Source organism: Maniola jurtina, chromosome 10, assembly GCF_905333055.1.
Source record: "Maniola jurtina chromosome 10, ilManJurt1.1, whole genome shotgun sequence".
In the NCBI taxonomy this organism is placed as follows: Eukaryota; Metazoa; Arthropoda; class Insecta; order Lepidoptera; family Nymphalidae; genus Maniola; species Maniola jurtina.
Genome location: NC_060038.1, coordinates 3,219,640 through 3,242,196, shown reverse-complemented (window position 1 = coordinate 3,242,196; position 22,557 = coordinate 3,219,640). Strand labels below are relative to the sequence as shown.

At 35.6% G+C, this 22,557-nt stretch overlaps 1 protein-coding gene across 2 annotated transcripts in view; it reads left to right on the top strand.

Moving 5' to 3' along the window:
* Nucleotides 1–22,557, top strand: part of LOC123869026 (C3 and PZP-like alpha-2-macroglobulin domain-containing protein 8) — a 234,718-nt gene that overhangs the window by 181,559 nt on the left and 30,602 nt on the right. For both annotated transcript variants that reach the window (XM_045911747.1, XM_045911748.1), the window contains exons 10-13: nt 8,283–8,400; nt 10,577–10,716; nt 12,367–12,558; nt 21,122–21,350. In XM_045911747.1, coding sequence (XP_045767703.1) covers nt 8,283–8,400; nt 10,577–10,716; nt 12,367–12,558; nt 21,122–21,350 — 679 coding nt within the window. The remainder of the gene's footprint in view (nt 1–8,282; nt 8,401–10,576; nt 10,717–12,366; nt 12,559–21,121; nt 21,351–22,557) is intronic.

Below are 22,557 nucleotides of genomic sequence, written 5' to 3'. Positions count from 1 at the left end.
CTCCCCTTTCCCCTCCAATTAAGCGTAAAGCTTGTGCCAGGAGTGGGTACGACAATAGTGCAACAGGTGGGGTTTTGAACCGCCGACCTTTCAGAATTCAGTCCGCTCCTCAACCGTTGAGCTATCGAGGCTATAAACTACCTACTAAGTTACCTACTTATTTACGTTTCTGAGTCAGAGAACTGAAGATTGTGGCTTGCAGCTCAAGCTGTTACGTAAAGTATGCCTGGATTGGACCCCCTTATGCCAATCAGATCTTTCAATCAATGTTTCGTCAATGCTTTGGACATCTATCGATTAATAACGTTGAAGCAGATCTAATTTCAATATTCTCCAACACTGATCCCTATTAGCGCATAATAATTGCATCGTTGCATCTAGTTGACACGGCCGATAAAGTAATTGACCTGGAAATGGTCTTGATCGATTAGCAAATTGCCTTCATGCACTTTATACGAGGGCTTATTGTCACTGATCTAGTTTGCATAGGAGCTAGTTGGACGCTCTAGGATATAAGCTATAGGAATTACAGTACAGTAGATAGGTTTATTGCGTTACGTCTTGTACGTTGCCGCAAGCGTGATGGACTTTGAATGCAAAGTTAGATAGAGAATTATTGATGTTGGTAACAACTTAATCTATACTAGTATTATAGGTAAATTCTAAAATGTGCATGTCTATCTATCTAGCTGTCTGTCCGTCTTTCTGTCTATTTGTTACCTTTTACGGTCCATCCGCTCAAGTGATTTTTCGAAATTTGGTACAGACATCTTATATTCCAATATAATATGATATCGGCTACTTTTTATCTTCGAAACCAAAGAGATTCCACAAGATATTTAAATAACTTTAAATAATAGTTATAAAGAAAAAACCTTAACTATTTATTTTCGCATAATTTCAGGCCGTAGGTCGTAGCTATAAAGATGAACAATAAAGACTTCCTGATTATCGTTTGTAGTATGGAGAATATAAAACTGTTAACAATTAATTTAAAATTAATCCACAATGTCAAGTTAACTGCGCACCTCGCTAATGAATCAATGTAATTCGAGGCCTGCGGGTATCATTTGCTGACATGATACAAATTGTCCAGGGCCCGACGGGACATTGCATATAGTGTGCCATATAAATTATAAATGTTCGGGTTATTCATAACTTTCAGCTATATTAGTTTTGCGTTGCGAAGCTGAAGTGGCAATGGGCACGGCATATAGTTCGAGAAACTAAGTGCGAATCGGACTCGCGCACCGAGGGTTCCGTACTCGGCTATTTTTTAGGGTTCCGTACCTGAAAAGGAAAAACGGAACCCTTATAGGATCACTTTGTTGTCTATCTGTCTGTCCGTCCGTCCGTCCGTCCGTCGTGTCTGTCAAAAAACCTATGGGTTACTTCCCGTTGACCTAGAATCATGAAATTTGGCAGATAGAACCTTATAGCATAAGTACAGGAATAAATCTGAAAACCGTGAATTTGTGGTTAAGTACATCATTAAAAAAAAAATTAAAATATGTTTCAATTTTAAAAGTAAGATAACTATTCCAAGTGGGGTATCATATGAAAGGGCTTTACCTGTACATTCTAAAACAGATATTTATTTTTATGCATAATAGTTTTTAATTTATCGTGCAAAATGTTGGAAAAAATACCCAAGTCGAGTACGGAACCTTCAGTGCGCGAGTCTTACTCGCACTTGGCCGGTTTTTTTGTGTTGCAACATAGTTATATTTTCCTTGGAAACTCTGCTAGTCCTATTTTTCTAGTTGTTTATTAACGATTTAATGAATCTGTGTTACTCGAGTCCTGCGGGTAACATTTGCTGACATCATACAAAATTGTTCTAATTTAAATTTTTTTTAAATGTTCGTGTAATTAAAAACTTGCGGCAATAAATATTTGTTACTGTAACTGTTTTGGCTATAAAAGTGCTGTCCTTTTCCACAGAGAGCATTATGAAATAGATAGCAATAGACGTAGACTTGTCATATTTAGGTTTATGTCAGAGATTGTGACAACAGAATAAGCCACATTCGATATTGGAACTGAGAGGAAAATTTTATAATTTTTAGGTAGTATATCAAGTGTTCAGGTTACTTGGTTAGTAGAAAGCGAATGGTAGAACTACTTCCATACGCAAGGCTCAGCAGTTGTGAAGGGAATTATGAGAGTGAGAGAAGCTTCAATAGCTGAACGGTCGGCGGTTCAAACCCTACCCATTACACTATTTTATTGTACACAAAGCAAAATAAATCGGTTACCCGGCAACACAACGAAGCATTATGTGTGTGCATAACTCGTTTACTTATTATTTTACACCTATCTCTCTTTAATGCATTGTCGGTCTCTTTTCACCATACCTACTTGCAATAATTACAAATTACATATTTCGCTGATTTCCCCAGAGCAGGCACAAGCGTGGGTAAGCGGCAATACTACGCGTATTGCCGCTTACCCACGCTGATAGAATTCGATCATCGAAGCACAATAATGTCAGAGTAAAATGGCCTTAAACTACCTTGAGATAACGTCTAAAATTCACGACTTTAATTTGCAGTGCTGGCTGTAGATATGTGCACGAATTTAAGCTTTAAAACAAGTCAGTTAAGGTCTATTATAGTTATACTTCATCGCTGAAATGTTTCGAGCTCACAAAACAATAATTTTTTTTTTTAAATCTACCCTACCTATTTTATAAATTATTGTCAAATAGAACTTGAACACGCGAATTAATAGATCCTAGTAGAGAATTCATTTATGGTGTGTTGTGTTATTTTTCACACTGAATAACTACTGAACTTCTCACCACAGTGGAACACTTATTTATCTTTGTTTAAAAAGCAGAGATTGTAATTTGAGCGGAATATTTCGATAACCGAAATCGATGATATCGGTAAGTAAACAAATATAACCTACTCGTATTGAAATTATGTTTATGCTTTTTACTTATGTGTATTTAGTATTTTCTAAATATTAGCGTAATGTTTTTAATCCATTTAATACTTTTAATCAGACGCATAACAATATAGTATAACAATGTAACCAATATACTAAATACTAGCCAATGCCCGCGACTTCGTTCCCGTGTATATATGTTATTAAAAATCTCGTGGGAACTCATTCATTTTCTGGGATGAAAAGTAACCTATGTATTAATCCAGGGTATAATCATTTACAGATGAATACCGTGTGCTTGTGGGTCTGTCACTATGGAGAAACGGGGCATGTAGACAATTGTTGACCTGGGCTCAAACCATCAGCTTATAAGATGGAGTCACATCACCACCAAGACATCGTTGCAATGCATAGCGTGGATTCCTTTTTAAAAACCTGGTTGACAGCGACCAAGCACAATGTCGCTCTGCAAACTGTGCGGAACTATTTGCGTGCTGCCGGAATACATTACGAAGAAAATATTACGAATGGTTTGCACCGGGAACATAGACTTTCATTTTGCAATGGAATATATAAACTGTGACTGATGTAATTACATTGTTATTTTTACCAATGAAAAATCTTTTGAGTCGGACAAGGATGGACGTAAAATACAATAATAGAACTACAGGCAAACGATATAAAAGTAACCCAAAACGTAAATAAAACATTACGTTCATACTTGACTGACTTTTAGCATACTTCACATCGGTATTGGTTTTAAATTACTATAGGAGTAATAGGAGTAGATAAAGTATGTCAATTTTTTTTTTCCTCTTTTGTATACCTTCTGTTAACTTGATGTGTTAATTTTTTGACAAGCGTCTTATTTATTTCTTGCTTATTATAATAATTTATGAACTGCACAAAAGACAAATAAATAACTTCTAAAATAAAAAAGTTTTATTATTTTTGTTTTTTCTTGCTTATAATTATATTGTTTGAAAGTATAATAATTTGAACTGTATAAAGAAGACAAAATAAATAATTACAAAAATAAAAAAGCTATCCCCACTAGGATTAGAACTCACGGCATGTTTAAGAACTTCAACACTATTACCACTCGGCCATCAGAACTATGTTAACCAAAGTGAAATTTCCAACCCTATACGACTGGTAAGGTTATCTAGAAGTGTGAGTGAGTGTAGTAAGTGTGAGTGTATCTATTATCGGATAGCATCGCGTCGTATCTTTGTGTGTTATACATACGCACGCATTAGTATGCTCTGTCAAGCGAATGATTTTTCCGAGTGTACCTACTCCTAGCACAAGTTTTACGGTTAGTTAGCGGAACAAGTGTAAATTAAAAATTTATAACACCCCCGACAAAGTACATCATTTTCAAATAAATAATTATGTATCTAGGCAAAATCCATCTTGACAGCTAGACATTTGTCAATTGACATAATATTATTAACCTAACGGTCTGTTACAAAGTAACAAGGAAACTAGAAAAGAGCCACCTTTCAAACAAAAAAACTAAATTAAAATCGGTTCATTCGTTTCGGTGCTACAATGTACACAGACAGATACACACGTCAAACTTATAACACCCCTCTTTTTGGGTCGGGGGTTAAAAAGGGGAACATTAGTCATGCTAAACCAGCTAATATCATTTTTTTAAAGAAAAAGATACCATCACAATATTGTTTGCAATTTTTCACACTTTTAATGTTGAAAGTAGGTACCTAAGTATATTAAAAATGTTTTTTTTTTATTAAAACTGGGAAGTCTCAAGGTCTGGAACAAGGTACAGTGAATTCATAAGACAAGGAACACTGGAAGCCTTCGGGAGCGTTTTATCTTTCAATCCGACCCAAGGAAGATTATTGGGGTTTTATGTAAAAAATTCTTAAAATATAAATGGTAAATGGCGCAACGGTATTTCCAAGAAAAATTGTAATACCAGTGAAATTTCGGCTATTTGTTGTTAAATCGGCAATAGAAATACACATTCGTAAAAATTGTCCTCTCTACCTATTTCGGTAAATGACAGACAGACGGATGGACGGATGGACAGACGGAGAGCGGAACTTTATTATAATAGGTTCCCGTTGACACCCTGCAGGTACTTATGGAGCCCTAATAAACGTATGCCACACAATACGTGAAGGTTATTCAGTGACTTATCGCAGCTTAACCTAACTTCGCCCATTACGGTCTGGGACCGCCTAAAGACGTCTCTTTAACTTAAATTACTTTCGAAGTTAAACGAATAGTTTCATAATAGTCGCATAAATGGATATTTGGATAGTGTAGGGCTTGTACGTTCTTAGTAAATAGTAAAAGTTTGGTACCTACTCACAATAATTGTAATTCATAATGGAGGATAAATCCTACTTAATTTTGAGAAGGTTAAAACTGTTAAAAGGGAAAATCATCCTTTATACTTAAAATCACTCATGAAAAGTGTTGATGCAGTCTAAGATGAAACCTCTAAACGGTTTCTATATAAAGTGTGTACCACTTATGAGAAATAACCCTAGTAGGTAGGTACGTTGCCCAGCGTTTGAATTAAAATTTCATTGAGTTTGATTGATTAATATTCAAATGTGGCAATTAGGTTTAGGGTTTGTATAAAACTGAAATCTCCCACAAAACCAAAATTGGACCAATTTAGAAATTATGATTTCGTAAATTTACCCTGCCAGGAATCGAATCTAGATTTTTCCACTTATCCATAGCACACACTGACTGCACCAAAGGATTCTTTATCTTATTCATAATAATGATGACAAATCAATTTTTGTTTAGATGATTGTGATTGCTGTCTATCATGTGTTCACCTAACAATAAATATCCAATTTTTTCAATCAGTAGGTAAAAAAAAAACTAATTCACCATTCGGTTTTTATTAAAGGTATTCAACAGAGTGCCGGATTGAACTTTCTACTAAGTCAATATCCAACTTTTCGCGCATATTTTAAAAGCAATAAAATACGAAGCGCTTTGTCGCTAGACTGGTTCCGAATTCAATAAATCTCGAAACGATTTACGAGGTTATTAAAAAAAGGGGGATCATTAATACCTACTCGGGATGGGAACGATACGAATAGACTAGGAGATGACTAGCTTTTTAAAAATCCGGTAGAAACTCTTTGATTTTCCGGGATAAAAAGTAGCCTATGTCGCTTTTCAGATTTTTAACTATACTCATGCAAAAAAATCGCGTCGATCCTGGTCGAAACCAACAAACCAATAGACCAACAAACCAACAAACACACTTTTCACATTTTATAATTTCATGGGTAGATAGATAGATAGATAGATAGAAGTCTTTATTGCACACAAAAACACATGTAAAGGAACACAACACAGAAAGAAGAAAACAGAAAAAACAATTGTGTGCAAAGGCGGCTTTATTGCTTAGAGCAATCTCTACCTGGCAACCTTTGCTGATGCCTTTGGGTAGGTGATTGCGAATTTTGCTGTCTCAAAGGACGTGATTCCTATCATTCGCCTAGGTAGCCGAGCTTGCTCCGCCTGGCACTGGGGGAGTACTCTTTGAACAAGTCGTCCACTAACTCTTGCATTATAAATAGTACATACTTGCAACGAGAACGATACTTTGGTCCATTTAATTACACGGTACGGAAGCGGGAATTGAAAATTGAGTGGGCCCAAAGAATAATTACCGCCCTGTAAATTCGATTCAGGTTAATCCCAGGCTATGGGCGCGATTGTGTTTATTGGTGTGTGTAATGAACTTTATTTTTAATGCGGCAAGGCTTCATTTGCACTGATTCCAATTGTATAAAGCAATATCGGTTCTTAGGCCCGGTGTCCACTAGAGCGGAAATGGATGGAGATATGCGAATGAATCGAATTATGCATAAATGACTTAATATTTTTTGCACGTCATCTCTTAATAATCTGATAGAACAATGAGATGAATTTATTATTCATTAAAATAAAAAAACGCTGTGCTTACAAACTCAGCTTTCTGCTGATTTTGAAATCGTCACGTTAAAAATAAAAATAAAAATTCTACTCCTGGTGTGACGGGCGCCCACGTCGTGGTTTCTGTAATTGTGAAATGTATCTACCAAGTTTTTGTCATCGAATACTAGCACGCACGCTATGTATGACAGGTTGAAACGTCGTGTTATATGTATGTGACCATATCATCAAAAAAAATGTACGAAATATTTATGTCTATCAAATGACTGAGTGAAGCTTTTCCGAAACGAAAAACTTTATATTATCAGAAAATTTTGTTTTTCAAAATATTAATCCTGTTCTGGTACATGAATTGTATAACAAAACCGGGTGGTTTGCCACAACAAGCGTGTGACAAGGGCGTATCGGCTGTCGCGTCGTGCCCGCGGTGATATTGCTAACGTTGCCTAACATTGAACAATTCACATTGAACAATTTCACGTCATGTACATTATGTTTTCAAAATATCCTGTTCTGGTAACAAATACATAAATTGTATAACAAGACCAGGTGGTCCTCCACAACAAGCATGTGACAATGTTACGGCTGTCGTGTCGTGATGTTGTTAACGTTGTAGAATTTTGAACAATTCACATCATGAACAGTTTGCATGCCCATTAAAACATTATTGTTCCATATAAATTATAATAGACAACTAAATTATTCGTATTGTTCACATTCTGAAATACCAACCCTGTATGCCCGCGGACCACTTAAGTGGTCCACACACCCACACAATATAAATATATTACTATACCTTATCCGCGGAAAGAAGTTAGCATAGCGCTCTCTGCTACGTAAACCATATCCATACTAATATTACAAATGCGAAAGTATGTCTGTCTGTCTGTGTGCTAGCTTTTCACGGCCCAACAGTTTAACCAATTTTGATGAAATTCGGTGCATTATTTGGCTTACATCCCGGGGTCGGACATAGGCTACTTTTAATCCTGGAAAAACAAATTAGGATTCTTAAAGGTCCATCCGTTTAGCTGGGTAAAGAGGTCGCTTGGGTCCGGGAATTTGACAACTTGGCAACTTTTTATCCCGGAAAAGGAAAGTGTGTCTGTCTGTCTGTCTGCTACCCTTTCGCGGCCCAACAGTTTAACAGATTCTGACGAAATTTGGTGCAGGGTTAGCTTACATCCCGGGGACGGACATAGGCTACTTTTTATCACGGAAAATCAAAAAATTCCCACGGGATTCCTAAAAACCCATCCGCTTAACCGATTTGTATGAAATTTGGTACCGAGGTAGCTTGCGTCCCTGTAATTGACATAGGCATTTTATCATAAAAAAAAAAACAGTTCCCACGGGATCTTTAACACCTAAGTCCACGCGCACGAAGTCGCGGGCATCCTCTAGTGTACAATATAGCTTTTCCCCAATAAACTTTCCCCATTCCCCCGCAGGTTCCCCGTGACAGCTGACATGGCGCCGGTCAGCTCGCTGCTCGTGTATTACGTCACGGAGGCCGGCGAGCCTGTCAGTGACGTTGCCAGCTTCCACGTGCGACTGCTGCATAAGGAGGTGAGCTTTATTAATATAGAAATAGAGTCCACTATTGATTATTACCTTGTGAGGTTCTGATGTTAGTTTTTTAGGGTTCCGTACCCAAAGGGTAAAAACGGAGCCTTATTAATGTCACTCTGCTGCCTGTCTGTCTGTCCGTCTGTCTGTCCGCGTATCACAGGTCTGTAGCTCGTAGACCAAATTAGTTACAAACCTGAAATTTTCGTATTTAGTGTAAAACGTTGACCCAAAACCAAATATTGATTTAGAAATTCAATTCAATCATCTTTCAGGAGGCTCCTATAAATGAAAAAGGAGCCGGAATTTTTTTTTTCTACCCCTGCATGGGGTATCATTGTTTAGACCTCATTGAGTACCATAAAAAAAAGGAAATATTTTTTCTGTATTTTATTGTAGTTGCAAAATTTTCGTTCAACAAGTTAGTAGGAAATAGTTTTTTATTCTAAAACTTTTTGCTTTCCAACTGAGTGGACAGGTAATTCTGTTCCTAATTACCTGCACTATAATTAGTAATTACCCTCTCAACGTGAATAGGTCGAGTGAACCCTAATCCCATTTAGCTGTTACGTCGGGCGATACTACGAATATTATGTTAATTTTATTCTAATGGACATCCTAGTATTAGGACCTAGTATAGGGCATATTTCGTGTAGGTAGGTAAGTATATTATTAGGAATATTTGCACTGAATTTTCCTGATATAGCATGAATGTCTTATAAGTGGGAAATCCCGGGTTCAATTCCCGGCTAGAGTAATTTGAGAATACCTATATAATTGTTAAATTGGTTCATCTTTGGTTTTGTGGGAGGTTTGGGCCGTAGCTAGAATAGATTAGGGGTATTTATAGGTATAGTAAAACTTCACCTTTTTATAAATCCATAAGCTTACATCGTGAGATCACAATTACGGCTAACTTGTATAAAGATAAAGATAAAATTTTGGTTCTACAACAAAATATATAACATAAACATAACAAAACATATTGACTTAGGTAAAGTATAATTAATTATTAAAAAGTCATAGTTAAAATATACGACTGCCCTGCCAAAAAATAAACAAAAAAGTAAAAAAATCAGATTTAAATGTTACTGTATTGAATTTTCTTCGAAAAATTTATAGTCACTGTGGTGTTAGTGTCACTCGGGGTGATGAAAGGATTCTAAAAATATCCCATGTTTCCAAATCCGTTAAGGCATTTAAGGGTTAAAATGAAATAAAGAAACTCACATACATACATACATGCATGCACCCTGAAATCCTTTAGGTCCTGAGTACTCCTGTTTTTGGTTAGTCATATAAAAATCAGAGTTAATACTAAAGCGGACCAATAAATAATTACTTTATGAACGAATGAATTGTAAACGTTTTTATTTGTCGAAAAGGCTACGCCCCTCGTAATTGTAGGTACACGTAAACTAATTGTTCTAATTGCGAGAGGCGGCGATTAAATATAAAATTTGTCAGAGCAAAAGGTCCTCCGAAATAAGCCTGCTAGAGATGCTATTAGTGCTAATTAAAAGGGACGTCGCGATTAATTTACGTTGCTACGTTTTATTTATTCTTTAGTTGGGTATTCGTGTTTTTGGAACATTAAACTTAATTATTACATGATTATTTTTAACCCCCGACCCAAAAAGAGGGGCGTTATAAGTTTGACGTGTGTATCTGTGTATCTGTCTGTGGTATCGTGGCTCCTAAACTAATAAACCGATTTTAATTTAGGTTTTTTGTTTGAAAGGTGGCTTGTTCGAGAGTGTTCCTAGCTATACTTAACCCAAGAAAATCGGTTCAGCCGTTTGAAAGTTATCAGCTCTTTTCTAGTTACTGTATCCTTCACTTGTCGGGGGTGTTAAAAATTACACTTTAAAATTTACACTTGTCTATAGCAATAGTAGCGCCTTGTATGCCCATAGAAGACTTTGCCCGCAAACTGCTTTCAAGCAATAATGCGAAGATGGTTTTAGACCACTAAAACAACGTATTAGACACATTTTTTTTTAGCGTAGTGTATTAGCACACATCGGGTATCCGCTAGTTTGTAAATAAATTACAATTATAAGTTCATTATTACAATATTGAAATTTTATATGCGGTCAAAGCATAGGTAAACATAAAATATGGTCAAACCTTCCAGTAAAAAGGAGTACCTAATTTTTTTTTTGTTTTTGTTCAGGTAGCAGTAGCGGTAGAGGAGAGACGTTGGTGGTACCCGCGAGCAGCCCTTCAGCTAAGAGTGCTGGCCCCGACCGACTCACTGATGTGCCTGATCGGCGCACGCGCACCGCCCGACACACGTTTTGATGTTCATCAGACGTAAGAACCTTTTTTTTTGCTGGAGAAAATGCACTTAGATCAGAATTTCTCCAGAGCTAAATAAACTTGTTTTTTTTTTAATTTATTTTAAGACACAAAAAAAATCTTCATAGACTATATCTCGCTAAACTGCGCCGCATGTTTCTACTTTTTATTTCCTTCGCCGTAAAAGGCTTACTAATTAAATTGTTAAGACCTTTTATAGAACTCCAATGTCCCTGCTCAATTATTATTTTTTCCATAACATGCATAGTAATATTATTTACCACCTCACCACATTTTATATTTGTAAGAAAAACACCCCTATCAATCTGTGTGAGAGTATTCTGGTACTGATTAATGACAAGCTTTTGCGAGGTAGGGGCATGATTCACAGCAAGCTGATACCAGATCAATATATTATACAGCTTCCAGGTTTACCTACTAATAGCATTATATTAGTACACAAAGGTATCTCACTATCGTCTCTGAGTTAGCGAGAAATTCCACAATATGTCCCATACCGACATAATATATTGTTGGCATGTAAAGTGAAAAGTAGAAGTATTCCATTCCAAAAAATCTCTATATTTATTAGAAGTAAGTTAAGCCTAGTGGCTAAGAAGTCCATCTTCTATTCGGAAGGTCGGTGGTTCGATCCGGGGCATGCATCTCTAATTTTTTGAAGTCCTTCTCATTCTAAGAGGACACCCGTTCTCCGTAGTGAGCCAGCGATGTGTTGATCAAGAAGATGATCAATAAGAAGAAGATGATAATATATTATTTTGAATTATACCTACCTATTTTTCTTTCATTCACAAAGAAGTCGAGCTGAAATTAAAATACAATTCATCATACAGTCGGTTTACCAGAACTCAATTTACCCGGATATTGCTATTATCCCATATGTCCCGGGACACGCCTGATCGAACTCCTTTTATGTTATTGACAAAAGACTTATTGCGGTAGAGTTGTGTCATATAAAGACGCTTCCACGCTTTTCCAACTGTAGTTCAAATTAAGAGATTTTTTTCAAACGTTTTGTCCTGTCGTCGACACCCGACACCATTATTAGGGGCAAATATTTCATAGAGAATTTTTTATCATGTTTTGTCTGAAATTTTTAGTGAAAAGTTACATCAATACAGCAGTTCTGATGTAAGTAACTTTTGCATTTGTGGTTGACTGTTGAGTGTTAAGTTTTTAAAGTAGGTACATTATAGTGCCCAGCAAACAACTTGAACCTGAAGTGGCGAAGTGGGAGAAAGTTGGTGAATCCAGGAAGCAAAAGTAGACTTATCAATTACTAATTGCATTCTCTCGACTACTGATGAAGCATTTTCTTTGATTGAAGGCTATTTATTCACCAGCCAATTATGTCGGTGTTCAAGTTGTTTACCGGGCCCTATACTCGGCTGAAAAAATTACAGATTGAACTTTATAAAATGATAATCTGTAGCTTCGGATTCATAAAGAGATTTGTCTAACTTGTCAGTCTCAATAACAGAGACAACGCTCATCGAAATCGAAGCTGTCTCTTTCTGAAGTTCGATAAATACCGGGGTATACCGGGTATATTGTAAGTAAATAATAAAGGGCTTATAAAATGGTCTATGTATGTATGTATGGTTATACATTATATGGATCGTAATGGTGAACTTTTTGCTGCAGACCAGCAGAGCATGAAGAGCAGCCAGGCCCGGAGTTCGTATCAGCAGGTGTATCACTATTCGTCGGAGGAGGCGCCTGCGGGGGTGGCGTGCTGTACAGACAACGGAGCGCGCCCGCGTCGCATGCGCCCGCGCACCTCGTGCCGCCGGCTTCACACGACCGACTGTGGATGTGGAAGTGCTTTAACTATACGTGAGTACTGAGTATTCCATTTTGCTTGAGTACAAACATAACAAAGAAAACGTTCAAGTGCGAGTCGGAGTCGCACACGAAGAGTTCCGTACCATCGTATACCTTTATGTAGAACCCAGCCAGTTAATAACGGTCTGCGCCATCTATATGTAATTTAGTGAATTAAATTCCAGGAACTAACTAAGGTACTTAAATACTTAGGGCGTAGAGGATTTACCACACACTATCAAATATCAAAGTAAATTGCACGGTTTTTTTTTTTTAAATTCAAATGCATTCAGAACGAAGAATGCTACATAGATTTCTGAGCCAAAATGCTGAAGTGATGAAGTTAGTGTTGCAGAAGTATAGGGATAGGTTTGAATAATAGACACTTTCCATTTTCTCTTCACTGTATTTTTGAACATAGTTTTCGCTTACAATTATTATTTCTCAATACCCGTCTTTGTTCGACTCCTTCGCTATTTTAAATCAGTTTTACAGATATATTTTTAAGGTAGGTAGGTACTAGTTTTCGGGAAGCTATTTGACAAATTACCATAGAGGTAAACCATAGTGATGCAATAGACAATTAACGTAACAATTATATCAGCTAAATGTAAAATACGACACAATATGTATTGATCTAAATAGTTAATAACTAAATGTGATTTATAATCCATTCCCGCCAATTATTTATAAATAATAGTAATTAATCTGATATAGGTCTAGATGTCTATGACTCATGATATAAGGCAGCATCTTGAGGTAGTTGTTAACACTCGGCCATCCTGGAAAGGCCGTGCCCCACGGCCCGCTGATAACAACCCGGCTTTCGCATCATCGGCCACCTGGCAAAACAAAAACACCGAACAGTAATATGCACTTAAGAGGTTACCTAAAAAACGCTTGGTCAATCTGTTTCGCCACCATGTGATCAACATTAAAAGGCTAAATAATAATAGTGTCTCACTTAGTCAACCATGGTCATGTAGACATTCATAATTTAAATTAGAAATATGTACATAATATGATATAATATTCTATAGATTCATTTTAGTTATTACCTACTTTATGTTAAAATTGTTATTGATTTTCTTCTTTTTTTTTAATGATTTGCTATAAGATTTAGGTATTCAATAAAAATAACTTTTGATTACCAGTGGGTATGTGATTAATATTGACGAAATATAAGTAACAGATTTCATTGTAGCTTCCTACTATCCAAAATTGTAGGTACTTAAATGACTATCAAGATAAGTTCTATACAGCTGACGTCATGACTCATGAGACAATTTTATTAAGAAGTTAAAATTGGTTTAGAATTATGATTGGCTCAGCACTTTCTAGTTGCTTATCGTGGTGCACGGGAAAAGTTAGGTATCAAATTGTAACATCTCGCAGGTTCGGTGGTATCTTTCGAGGTCGCTAACATAATATTATTATCATGTTAGTAATTAGGTAAGTAACTGACTTTCGATGCTTTAGCGTTTTCTATTATAAAGATGAATTTGCCACGGTGATGACACCTATAAACCTGGAAAGCAAAACAGTGTCCATATTTATACGAAATTTCATTTCTAGCCCTTTTTCTTTTAATCCGTACTAAACGTTTATTGAATTTCATACTCATTTTTCTCTAAGGTATATGTAATTTTCAATTACTTGATATTTTTATAATTGTGAATATATACCTAGATTTTAACAGGTTGGCAGAGGGTTTTGTTTTAGCAGAGTTTATTTTTGGTACTTTCAAATTATGTCGTACATACGTAGTTTAAAACTATATTTTTCCCATTTTGAATAAATCATGCATAATAAATTTTTATCATTGAAAGGTCACACAGATATTATAAAAGGTATATCTAAGTAGTAAATAGACCCGTGGCGTAGGTCACACAGACCGTTTGCGTAGGTCACACAGACTCGTTGTGTAGGTCACACAGACTCGTTGCGTAGGTCACTCAGACTCGTTGCACAGGTCACACAGACTCGTCGCTTGGGTCACACAGGCTCATTATGTAGGTTTTATAGACTATTTATGCAGGTATCCCAGATTATTTGCGTAGGTGACAGAGTGCGTCGAATAAGTAGCTCATTCAGATTCGTTGCATAGGTGATGCAGTCTTCTTTGTGATTTCATACGGATTATTCATAGGAAGATCTCACAGATATATTCTAGGGGTACGCCACAAAGTAGGTACAGACATTGTACTTAAAATGCATTTTTTTTTGCTCAGAAGGTGAATTTCTATGAGGAATAAGGAACAGAATAAAGCATAAGTACAAAAGAACAAATCTTATTTCCACAAGAAACAAGAAACAGGATTGATACAAAATAAGGCATCTAGGAGAGCAATTTCGAAAATGAAAGGATGTCTTTTAGCACTATTTGAGAATTTATAAAGTTACCGAGGTTCGGGATAGTCGGCAAATATTATCATGTCTCAGTTTATTATATTAGATACCAGAATGCAAACAAAAGGAATTTCTTATTTTATACAACACTATTACTACATTAATGGGCCATCCATGTCAAAAGTTAATTAGTAATTAATTAGGGCATATAGAGCTTTAGACATAAATTTAGAAAGTATTTTATTTTATTCATGACTTTTGTATTTTTGAAACATACTATATTTACTGAAGACAACCATACTGTTGGTCCGACGACATCACCAAGCTTGCGGGGAAAACTTGAAGGAAGCTCACCCAGCATTCAGAAGAATGGCGTGTACGTAAGGAGACCTACTTATGTCTAACAATGGATAAATAAGGGCTAACAAGAAGAGGAAGTTACTTTGTTTCGAAAGTTACCTAGACATTTCGTTACGGGTCACTCAGACTTTTCGATACCAAAGTCGCTCAGGTGTTTCGCTACAGAGGTTATTTAGACGTCCTGTCAGGGAATTCACTCAGACGTTTCGTTACGGAAGTCACGCAGATGTTTCATTAGGGAAGTCATTCAGACATTCAGATAGGGAAGTCACTCCGATGTTTCGTTACGGAAGTCACGCAGACGTTTCATTAGGGAAGTCATTCAGATATCCAGATAGGGAAGTCACACAGACGTTCCGTTAGGGAAGTCACTCAGACATTCAGATAGGGAAGTCACTCAGATGTTTCGTTACGGAAGTCACACAGACGTTCCGTTAGGGAAGTCACTCAGACATTCAGATAGGGAAGTCACTCAGATGTTTCGTTACGGAAGTCACACAGACGTTCCGTTAGGGAAGTCACTCAGACATTCAGATAGGGAAGTCACTCAGATGTTTCGTTACTGAAGTCACACAGACGTTCTGTTAGGGAAGTCACTTATTTCTTTAAGTGAAGATACTCAGAAATATCTTTAGCGATGACATTCGGACATTATCTTGATGTTATTCAGCATTTACTGGTTTAGTAATATCATAAGATTTTCTTTCGATTCAAAATTAATAACTGTTGTTTTAGTAGGTTATCGATATACGATATTATCTAGGTTATATATTCTATAATCTGTGTACTTATAGTATTATGTATTTTATTTAATCTATTAATAGCACTTAAAAAAATGTTTTATCTAGGTTATATATTCTATAATCTGTGTACCTATAGTATTATGTATTTTATGTAATCTATTAATAGCACTTAAAAAAAATGTTTTTGCATATAAAGTTAAAGATAAAGAAATCTCATAAAGAATCTTAAATTAAGCGCTGCCAGCTTAATTTTCCGCATCAGACTTTTATCAATTGCATTAATTGTCGTCAGCTTAGTAATTTATTATATTTGTTAATTTTAATATGTAATAGTGAAATAATAATTAATACTTGTATTTATTTAGTTTTATCGTTCTTCTTGCTAACTACCCACCATAATATTAAGTTTACTTGGCACAATAAATTGCAAATGTTGTGTACACTTATCATTGATATTCATATCAGTGTATGTTATAGTGCGTAAGTATTTAATAAATGTAGAATATGTATATTTTAAGTGTTTCTTATTAAATAAATCAATAAGTTAAATTTTATGCTTGGACGTTACGACGTCCTAGCTCGTTAACGGCAAAATAAGGCCATAATGTCACAATCGCAATCACCTTTAATTGGTCAACGCTCACTCACTTCCGGCTATGTGAATGCATTGTTGAGATAAGAATACCAATCACAGCGATTGAGATTGTAATAATGATTGATACAGTCTTTCAGCAATCGAACAAATTGTCTTCCTATAATTCGTAAAATAAAATAAAATAAACCTATCATACTGTTACTTATAAACTTTTGACCTTTACATAATCCTATTATTGAATTTCATGTACTATACTAGCCAATAGTTAACGTAGTTTGGTACAATAGTCTCTCTTTTTTTTTTTTTTTTTTTTTTTTTTTTTTTTTTTTTTTTTTTTTTTTTTTTTTTTTTTTTTTTTTTATTTGCTAGAATATGGTATAATATACAAGTACATTGGTCTTAAACATCTTTAGCATAAGTACTCATTTTTATTATATATGATTTGTCAAAAACAAATAAAATAAAACTAGTAGCTCAGTTTGTTGTAGGCTCTACCTAGCCTAGGCGCGTTTGGAATCCTTGCTTAATTTTGAATTTATGCAATTAATTGACACCATTACATCATTACCTTATAAATTCAATTGACGATCAAAGTGTTCCCAATTGTATAAATGATTTGTTTTTAACTATGAAAATAGTAGGTATACATTTATCTAAAAAAAAAAAAAAAAAGTTCAGTACATACTGGCACTATCAAAAATTAAGTTTCTTTTAGTTTCTTAAGTTAATTTAGGTTAATCTGGCTCTATTTTCTGGTCTTTCTGGTTAGGTATCACCTAGTAATCTCTATTATAATTAATTTTATAAATTTAATTATGTACGTTAAGATTATTTGGCTGAAAGTATTGCTGTTTCCTTACTTTCATTGGGTTTGTCATACAGTCTTTAATTTGCATAATTCACACAGACTTATTTATATAGATATTTGGGAAGTCATCCACCCGTTAGCATGAATAGGTCACACAGTCACTAAAGTTAGCTAAGGATTAAATTATTAACATATTATTATCCTCACATTTTAAAGTACCACGCTGAACTGATAGCCATCGCTAGTTGCGGTTTATCCTAACAAATCAGAGTAATTACATTTAGACATGAGCCTTTAATTTTTGGTCTAGTACAGAGTCTGCTACATCACCTACGTTCATAAGTTGTATACCTACATATTTCAATGCTGTTAAGACCTCCAGAGATGAAACAGCTTAAATTATTTTGTCACAAGTTAGAATATTACTGACTATTAGAAACTACTCATTTATTTCAATAGTAAAAGATGTTATGGAAAAGCGGGGCTGTCTGCCACAAGTACTAGTAGCAAATCTAGACACTTACTGGGATGGTCCCAATTTCTATGTGTTCTCTGTAAAATTTGTTTTAACGAAATAAATATTTTTGTATTTTGTATTTGTATATACTTTATTAATCAGCACACTGGGCTATGGCGATAGAGGCGGTTGTCAGAATTTTTGTGATTCAATTCATTCCACAGGATTAGCGGTGTTTGGAGTACCTACTTAATAACGGCGTATACAGGTTATTTAATTTGTAAATAATAATCTCACAAAAAAATTTGATTCGATGATATACCTAAAATTATTAATTTATCTAACGAAGGTAGTTTGACAAAATCGATATTTCACTCATTCAATGCCATACGATCTGTTGCTAAGTGAAATGGCCTACATCACAGAGATCACAATTAAGTAGATAGGTATATTTTTTTTTTTCTGTTATAACACACGCATGCACTTTTTTTTTCATAATCTGCTAAGTGATTGTATGTATGCGCACCCAAAACCTCCTTTATGATGAAAACTTTAGATAATTATGGTATTATCAAATCATTTGAAAAATTTACTTCCAGTATAAATGTGGGCAGGCAAATATTCTATCTGCACTAATGTTAATATTTTGAGAGGCATTTGCATATGCTCAGAAAATTGATGGATAGAGTGAATATACCTGAAACGACTCACCGGGTGCGGGTATGCTCGATTTTGTTGCTATGGCGACACAGGAGGACGAGTGGCGGCTGGCACGGTGCGGCAAGTAGTGGCTGGCACGGTGCGACGAGTGGCAGCTGGCACGGCGCGGCGAGTAGCAGCTGGCACGGCGCGGCGAGTGGCGGCTAGCATGGTGCGGCGAGTGGTGGCTATCCCGTCAGTAGATTACAGCTGCGCTTCTTGTCCCCGCGTGGCGAAGACGTAGTAAAGTTTTATTCCCCTTTTCTTCATCTTGAAGCCTGCGCCGAAGTAGTAGATTCTTCTACAATTTTTCGATGATGATAAGTAGGTACCCTCAATAAAGTAAGTAGGGCTTCTGGTATTGGTAGACCGTAATTTTGCTCGTCGGTATTTCAACTTCAAGTCCCCTGATATTATAATACACAGGACAGTCCTCGGGTCGCATCTTGAAGATGAGTTTGCGTCGATATAGGCCCATGATGTTATTTTCTAAGAGAGGCGTGGTGTCTTCAGAAGAGAAGAAAAAAAAATTTCTTTTCACGTTCTTCAATGTTCTGCTCTCTTCTCTTCTTGTGATCCCACTTCTGACTGTTGCAGAAGTATAGGGATAGGTTTGAATAATAGACACTTTCCATTTTCTCTTCACTGTATTTTTGAACATAGTTTTCGCTTACAATTATTATTTCTCAATACCCGTCTTTGTTCGACTCCTTCGCTATTTTAAATCAGTTTTACAGATATATTTTTAAGGTAGGTAGGTACTAGTTTTCGGGAAGCTATTTGACAAATTACCATAGAGGTAAACCATAGTGATGCAATAGACAATTAACGTAACAATTATATCAGCTAAATGTAAAATACGACACAATATGTATTGATCTAAATAGTTAATAACTAAATGTGATTTATAATCCATTCCCGCCAATTATTTATAAATAATAGTAATTAATCTGATATAGGTCTAGATGTCTATGACTCATGATATAAGGCAGCATCTTGAGGTAGTTGTTAACATTAGTCTTATTTAAAGAACCGATCGCATTAAATACAATCAAGGTCTAAAGAAAACACAGGCTTAAAATGCCCGCTGGGTATCGCCCACTCAAATTTTTTTGAAAGTCGAGTAATATTACTTCAGTCATGATAAATCCTTAACATTCAACTCCGTTACCGCAATCCTGTAATAATATTTATACCCTCAAGCAACATATTGAACGCGCACCTGACAAAGGGAATAATATAATAAATAAAATATACAAGTTGCTCCCATAAATCTACAACCTGCCAACTCATCTGTTGGTTGTAAGTTATGCGGTACCGAATGACAAACTACGTTGTTCGACCAGGAATGTTTTCATTGGGCAAATGTTGGAGCAAATGAAAAAGCCATGTGACGTCTGATGGAATTATGGTCCATTGGAAAATTGCTGGACATTACACACTTGGACCGGTTGAAGGAAAGCTACTCGTAAGCTGGATGTGACAGTACAATGCGCAATGAAAAGTAAAATCAAAGACAAGTTCATTTTGGCAACAAATAAACAAGATATAAATGTAAAAGTGTGTTTGTTTGTTGGTTTGTTGATTCGTCCTTCAATCACGTCGCAACGGAGCAACGGATTGACGTGATTTTTAGTGACGCTTCTTTTTATCCCAGAAAAGCAATGACTATCTTCGGGATTTCTAAAAATCTAAATCCACTCGAATGAATTCACAGGTATCGCCTAGTAAAGGTACCCACGCACTCGAACTGAACTGCAACTGAACTGCGTGTCGCGTCAGCGCCCCGCACGATATTCTCTCCAGCCGCGACGCGCGTACCGCGTAGCGCGTCACTGCCGCGCGTCGCAGTGACGCGCTACGCGGTACGCGCATTTATTTTTATTGAATGAAACCGTTCTATATTCAAATAGTTATTCTTACAACAATGGTTTAAGTTTTTTACAAGCACATGCATTTATAAAAATCTATTGAGTCAATCAAATAATGATCATAAGCAAGAAGCAACAGAAATATTTTTTAATCAAATCAATTTTGATAAGTGCTATTGAATCGTCAAATATACAGGATACTTTCCCTAGCGAAGGATGATGAAGTTTAATTAAAAAATAATAACAAAATTAAAAATGTCTGAATATAACGTTAATATTATCACGTCAACCGATAAACCATAATCGCGCCAGTTAATAACTTCTTGTTAATTAAAATATTCCATAATAAGCGCTCTTTACCACGATACAAAATGGAGTCGACAACGAAATAGTTCGCCAAAAATGCATTTTCAATATTGCGTTCATTATTTCGACCATGTCAGTTAAACCCATCAAATTGGTTTGCGGATATTGTTTTTCGATAAAATCATTTCATTGTTCACTTTAATTATCATACAGTAACTGGTTCGGGCTTGTTACATGCATGTACGAAATTAACGTAATTCGTGTACAACGATTTCAGTGATCCCTTAATTATTGAGCCTGATAGCTCGTTACTTGAAAATTAATAAGCTGGCGTGAAGGTAGTTTAGGATTTCTATAAAGTATTATCTTCATTTCCTTTGTCCACAGAACCCAACTATCAACAGATGGCGTGACAATTGCAGCACCTTCGGAAGCTGGACGCTGGTCTCTATGGGCTCTGTCTCTTTCTAACCGTGGTCTGCGGTTCTCTGCGCCAAGAACTATAAACGTCTTTCGACCAATACAGCTGGATTTCTCCCTTCCACCAGCTTTGAAGGTTGGAGAAACGGTAGAAGTCGATGTAAAGATCACCAATAACATCAATAATTGCATGGATGTAAGTATTACATTTTCGCATTGTTTTTAATTTTATGCTAGTCCTTCCAGACATAGGCTGGTTTGTTCAAAATCAAAATGTTCTGTTCTTTAAAAACAAATAAGGTTGCCCTACCATATTCAATTTTCTTTAATATAGCGTCAGTCACTCAGGATGATGTAAGAATTTTAACGATATCCCATACCTACAACCGAATCTGTTCAGACATTTGAAAGTTACGATGGAATAATAGTAGTTTATGAAATGGTTGCATAATAATTGCACAGATTTATGTAGAGTTTCATACACTACTTTATCTAAACTCATATTATCTTAAACTCCACACTATAAAATCTTGGTGACATAATATGTTATCAAGAAAAGCTTATCATTATCATAAAAAATATGGAGATAATGAGATACTAAATAAATGGGAGTAAAATACAGCTTTTCATTTTTCAGTATCATTTATACATTCATTTTACCCAGTGACTTAGTATATTTGTGTGCGTTTCTCCTATTCTGATCTACTTATGTATATCTGTATTTCTCTTTCTATATCTTTTAGTATCTAACCTTACTTACTTATCTTGTAGTAAGGGAACTGATTCCACGGAAAATTCGATATATATCATCTTATTTTGTTTTACTTCTTACAATTTTAAATTAATATTTGAAGCACATGGAAGAATCTTGTTGTACTTGTAACGCAATAAATAGTATTTATTCGGAGCTTCCTCAATAAATGTAATCTTATATTATTTCCTAGCTGGTAACCTGGTATTGTATTTGCGAATTCATTTATTTGTACAATCCAACTGCCTTGCATCCGTATTGCAATTCAAATCTTATACCCTTTTACACAAAGTTTATAACAGCTCGCAATACGAGTATTGAGTCACAGATAATTATTATCTGGTGTTTCTGCGCCACCTTATGTAGGTGTATTTGATAAACGAAATTGGGTTAGGGGTATAATTTAATATGTGAAGGTGCCAGAATTATTATCTAGATCACAATCACAAAACGTTTACAGTACAGTGACGCGTGGAAGACAATTAGAGCAGAGCCTCTATTCTCTGTACCTATAACCAAAATTCGTTGATTTGTTATTTGTAAATTAAAACATATTTTCGTGCGATTACAAACTTATATCTGCAGTTAGAGATATTTTGAACAAAAAAAGAAATTACACGTACCTGTAACTTCTTTTTCAAGGCACGACACT